The sequence below is a fragment of the Triturus cristatus genome, chromosome 6 (assembly GCF_964204655.1).
Source record: "Triturus cristatus chromosome 6, aTriCri1.1, whole genome shotgun sequence".
In the NCBI taxonomy this organism is placed as follows: Eukaryota; Metazoa; Chordata; class Amphibia; order Caudata; family Salamandridae; genus Triturus; species Triturus cristatus.
The window spans coordinates 1,221,012,141-1,221,018,308 of NC_140589.1; the positions used below are offsets into that span (position 1 = coordinate 1,221,012,141).

The following is a 6,168-nucleotide window of genomic DNA, read 5'->3' on the forward strand; positions in this document are numbered from 1 at the left end:
ACACGGTGGATCATACCATCTTGCTTTCCCGTGTCATGGCGGCCGGGATCGGAGGGACCGCCTTGGTCTGGCTATCATCCTTCCTGAGCGACCGCACCCAGGCCGTTCGCCTGGGTGATTTTACAGCGGACGTCCGAAAAGTTCAGTGCGGGGTTCCCCAAGGCTCCTCCCTTTCCCCCCTCTTGTTCAATCTCTATATTGCCCCTCTTATCTTTTCTCTTCAACAAATGGAGGTCGCCGTATTTAATTATGCGGATGACCTCCAGCTGGTCTTCAACCTTTCCTCTTCCCCCTCTTCTGTCCTTAATTTTCAATCTGTCATGCTCCACATCCGGGACTGGATGAACCACAATCACCTTAAACTCAACCCCGACAAGACCGAGCTGGGGTTGACGGGTTGCTCATCCAGCCCCTGGTCCCCTCTCTTCTGGCCCCCTTCTCTTGGCCCCTCTCCGGAACCCTCTACCTCTGTTAAAACCCTCGGCATAAAACTCAATTCTCAACTCACCCTTCACTCCCAGGTTAGCTCTGTGGTCTCTTCCTCTTTCCTTTCACTGCGCACTATACGCAGGGTGTCCCGTTTCTTCACCTTCTCAGCTCTCAAACTCATCACCTTAGCCATGGTGGTGCCCCGCCTGGACTACGGCAACGCCCTATATGCAGGTATCCCTGCATATAGTTTACGGCGTTTGCAGCAGATACAAAACCAGGCAGCCCGCCTGGTCTTCAATCTTCCCAAATTTCACCGTTCCTCCCCCCTCTTGAAATCCCTGCACTGGCTCCCGGTGCGAGCCCGAATCCAATTCAAGCTCGCCTCCATCACCTTCTTGGCCCGACTTGACCTGGCTCCAGCATTTATCTCCTCAGAGATCACCCCCTATGTACCCACTAGGAAACTCCGCTCGTCCTCCCAGTCCCTCCTCACTATCCCACGCTACCGGACAAAGAAGTGGGGAGGTTCAAAATTTGCTACCCTTGCCCCGATCCTCTGGAACTCCCTTCCCCTGGATCTACGATCCATCACCCTGTACCCGCAATTTCGCAAAGATCTCAAAGCCCATTTGTTCACAAAATCCTTTGATTAAATCCCCAGCAGTCTCCCCCGTTTTTTAGCCCTGGATCTGGTTAGCAGTAGCGCCAAGAAACCGCAGGTGTACGAGCGCTTTACAAGTATTTTAAAACTCAAACTCAAACTCATACTTATTTCCACATTTGGGGCCGCTCACGGAGGACGACTGGAGTGAGGCCTTGGCTTCACCACATGAGGCGACGGTGGTTGCACAATTCCGTCTTATCAAGCTACACTATCTCCATTGCTCCTATTGAATGCAATACAAATTATGGAGATGGGGGTTGGTGTCACCCTCACTGTGCCTGCACTGCCAGGAAAGAGGAGGGAGGGGACCTATTACAGACAGTGTGAAATTGCGAGTTACTGACCTCCTTTTGGAACGGGGTACTTTCAACAACAGGAGAAGTAATGAGTCTGCACCTCCCAAGAGAAACCAAAATGTCCCTCTTACACATAAAGATAGACCTTGATAGTAATACCTATAATATGGCCCGGCTATGGATTGCCTTAATGGTGGCCAAAAAGGACAATGGATGAAGAAACCTTTTTTACCTTGATTACCAGTTAATGGAGAATATTTGTTTACTGCTGGTGGGACGTTGGGAGCTGGATGGAGACGGGCTGTTACACACGTGATTGTGTACTGTAGATTGCTGACAATGAGATCTGTGTTTGTCTTTGATGTTGGTTTTTGGAGAAAACTCAATGAAATATTTACCCAAAATTTTTTTAAAAACTACTTTTTTATGACTGCATGCCAATCGCGCACCCGCATCATGTATCTGAACCCATCACAGATCATTTGCTTGACTGATTACCTGGTCATTGTTACAGTAAAATTTCTGGAAAAAGTGACCCCTGGCTTTATCCTTCTCGTGATGGAAAAGACACAAAAGAAGTAGCTCTTGTGCCATGTGCAGAATAGGGAAAACCACACTGGTTGAGCTGAGTAATGAAGCAAACTCTGTCTCCTCCTCCAGTGTTCAAACGTCAAAGTTCAGTGTATTGTACATAACAGAGATTGAGCTTTTGTGCAGCTAGAATTCTTTCAGACTTCACAAAACTGACACCTCCTCAGCAAGTGTTGCTTCAGGTGGATTCTTGTTCATCAGCAAGCAGGAGAAATTACTATCCTCGAATTGGAATTCAAGAGGCATTTTGAGACTCAGCATCTAAATTGCTTTGACATTAACCTAATTATTTACATTGGAACAGCATTTCCCCTCTCCCCGCTGTCGTCTGGTTGCTAATCATCTGGCTGAGGCCTTGAATCCCAGGCAGATGGAGAGAGATCTTTCAATCTGTTCTGTTTCTGCCACCCTATCTGTGAAGTAATACCTTGCTTTGTCACACAACTATCTCTCTTCTTCTCCTGTCCCAAATTTAACTTGAAGTTTTGTATCACCCCTTAGCCTTCTCCTCCTCTATCCTACTCCTCGTCTCTTCTTCGTTCCACTTACAGGTGTGTGCCACAGATCTTACACTAGTTTAGCACAAGTTTCTCCTATTGCTGTCATGTCTGTGTTTTCTATGCACCAGACCTCATGGCACAATTGCCCATTATACATGCCTGGTTTCTCAATTTGCCTTTTGAACTAATTTTGGCAATCATGCTCTTGTGTCCTCATATGTCATGCCACTTATTCTTATTTTCTTCCCATGCAGGTATCTTGCGTGACCTCCTGGGCTCCTATGATATTGCATTCTACCTCGCTGGAGTCCCCCCTATGATCGGTGGAGCAATTCTGTGTCTCATCCCTTGGTTCCACCAAAGGGAAGTGCAGAGGAAGAAAAAAGACGCATCTATTAACGGAGAAACAGAGGACAAGATGTTGGGTAACAGTACCGCCGTCACACCCGCAAAGAAAGAATTGGAATCCGTGTGTTGATCCTTCAAATATTTTGCACCGCACAGATTATGCTGTCAGATCCACATCAGGACTCTTTTTTATTTTACTACAAATTAAAATATTAAGGTCTTGTACTAGAATTATGTGACTGGTGCTAAAAACAGATGTGAAAACGTGAACTACAAGGGTTTCAATCCAGAAGAATGGAGGAATCCTTTTGTATCACCACCAAGCTTTCTTCTCTGCCTCTGCGCTCCAAGTACTGGATTCACCATTCGCATTGGTCCAGTGGCTTAAGGCTTAAAGCATAAAGCGTCAACCAGTGAATACCGCAGTGCAAGGGAAGTCATTTTACAATCTGTTGCAGTGGCGCCTCGAGGCGCAAACAGCCTTATGTTTTGCACAAACGCAACTTGAAGAATTGAAGTCAGGACACCTCAGGAACATTCTGTTGTCCTCGAAACCGAAGCCAGTAACATGTTGTATTGGTTTTGATCGTTGTGCTGTGTATCATACAACATTTTATGTGAACTGATGGTACATGCTAAAATACTCTCAATGACATATAGAGCGGCCTCCAGACTCCAATCGAATGCCTGTTTTCCTTTCAGGTAGCTCATCTTGGAAACAAATTACAATGAAGATCACGCTCTTAAAATCCACTCTTAGTAACATGGGCCCTCCGAGGTCTTTCTTGTACCAGTTAATTTATTTGCCTTTTTCTGCTTTCTCATAGTCGTAACATAGATTTTTTATAACTGGAACAAATCTTTTATAGAAAATCTTGTAAAACACTAGAAAAATCTTAATTTAGGAGAGTATACAAGTGGCTTATGTATTTTACCAGGATATTGAGCTTTCAATATCATTCTACAAAATGGCGTAGTCAGAATTAGACCACCAAAATATTGCGAAAGTAAGTATATACAGGTAAGTATAAATTTACTATTCAAATCGATAAATCTTCAAGGTACGTCGATGTGAAGTTAAGAATAGTAAATCTATACTTGTCCTTCTACAATTTTGTTTTACAATATTGTGGTAGTCGTTATTCTGGCTACAGTATTTTTGTAGGACAGTATTTTCGTGCACGATATTCTGGCATACAAGGTAAGGCTTTAGAACACACTAAGGGCAAGAATGTGAAATTACTACTTCTATTCTTTGCCCAAATGTTTACTGCCATCGAGGTTTGCTTTTAAAAAAATCTATTTCAAGACTGCTTGTCAGATTAGCATATTGATATGACTTTTTTATTTCCTTCCAAGGTCTTGCCTTTTTTTAACAGGATGACACCTGACTAAGTCCCATATTTCAGCTCCAAAAGAGTTTCAGAATCTGGTGAAACACAACACCCTGAGATATATGTATATATGTATATATATATATATATGTATGTGTATATATATATATATATATATATATATATATAAAACGTCTCACCAAGTGTATCTCGTACACAAAGGCACTCCTCCCCAAGGACGACACAGCATATCCGAAGTTCCTTCACAAGATTTTAATGTGCTTCAAGCCAAAGGTTTTACCCAACGCGTTTCGACGAACATATCGTCTTGGTCACGGGTAAATATCTGTTTGATTTCAACAGTTAAATACAGTTACACGAAAAGAAAAGGACATCGGCACTTTGCGCAAGTCTGGCATTCATTAACATCAAAAGAGGACTATTGTTAGTGTCTATGCCTGATTGAAATTTTGGCGGCCATCTTTGAAGGGTAATGTACTCGTAATGTTGCCGACTACATTCTCAATAAAGTTATACAATTCATAGTTAAGACTTTAGCGGCCATCTTTAAATGGTAACATACTTATAATGTCAACCTTTGGAATTCCATTATAATAAAGTTATATCTCTCGAAAACAAACGTAACGAGAACAAAATAATGACGAGAACAATTATTAATCCATGTTACTGTAAACATATCAGTATGGGCGATTTACCAATAATAACTTAATTCTCTATTCTCTTTTTCATGTGTCATTCACACACTTTAAATTCATTAAACTTTGTTCTCAGGTTACATTTCCATCATATTATGGGTCTAAAGCCGGAAGGCACACATCATCATCATCGTCGTGTCCTACCCAAGTGGGTGAATATTCCCAGACTTAAAATAAATAAAGGAGTGTTCTATCCAAGTGGTTGGCCTTAACTAATATCTCAAAACAAAATATCCCTATATTAGTCCTTTTCTACTATACATGATGTAATTTTAGTACCAATTTGCATAGTCGATTTGACTATTTCTTCTTAACTCAATAACAAGAGTCTTTCAACTTAAATATTATATCTTGAAACACAGATCATGCCCAAGTGGGCAACAAATAATTCTATACCGCTTATTCTGACTCTTGTGATTATACTTCTTTTGGCACTTTCAATCTTGATTGTTGCCTCTTTCATCCTTTATTCTACGTCTGGAGTCACCTAAATATTGTGAGTGGAGATAGCAAACAAAACAAAATTCAATCAGACTAGTCCTCTTAAAATTCTAGCGCCGATATTGTCCAACTAAAAGGATTAATACAGATTAACGGTAGAGCAGTTCAGAGCTGAATTACTGGCAGCCTAACAAGAGATAATACATAAGGTTAAGAACATACGCCAAGAAATTAGAAATGGAAATCTGAACATTTCAATTATACAGCAAAGTCTCACAAAACCACTGGGGTTACGGGGAAAAATAATAGCCATAACAATTATAATGTACATCCCAATTCTGAAAGGACTTACAGTTTCCTAATTAACACATGTTAAACTCAGTCACCTAAGTGCCAGGACAGTTCTTCCTCTGAATTTAAACCTACTGGAATCTTGGTATCGAGTTCCATAATGTACCTAGACTCAAGTTGGCGTAATTTGCGAATTCTATCGCCTCCCCTCATGGAGGGCAAGATTCGGTCTAAGACAAAAAACTTTAAAAGATTACGGTTACTTTTGTGGAACTCCTCAAAGTGCCTGGCAATGGGGGACAATTTATCCTTATTTTGGATTGCCCTCATATGCATATGCATATGAGGGCAATCCAAAATAAGGATAAATTGTCCCCCATTGCCAGGCACTTTGAGGAGTTCCACAAAAGTAACCGTAATCTTTTAAAGTTTTTTGTCTTAGACCGAATCTTGCCCTCCATGAGGGGAGGCGATAGAATTCGCAAATTACGCCAACTTGAGTCTAGGTACATTATGGAACTCGATACCAAGATTCCAGTAGGTTTAAATTCAGAG

At 41.7% G+C, this 6,168-nt stretch overlaps 1 protein-coding gene across 1 annotated transcript in view; it reads left to right on the forward strand.

Annotated features, from left to right (window-relative positions):
• Positions 1 to 5,957, forward strand: part of SLC16A10 (solute carrier family 16 member 10) — a 369,749-nt gene extending 363,792 nt beyond the window's left edge. Inside the window, exon 6 of the mRNA XM_085612135.1 lies at positions 2,738 to 5,957. Coding sequence (XP_085468261.1) covers positions 2,738 to 2,961 — 224 coding nt within the window. The 3' untranslated portion in view covers positions 2,962 to 5,957. The remainder of the gene's footprint in view (positions 1 to 2,737) is intronic.
• Positions 5,958 to 6,168: the final 211 nt, after the last annotated feature.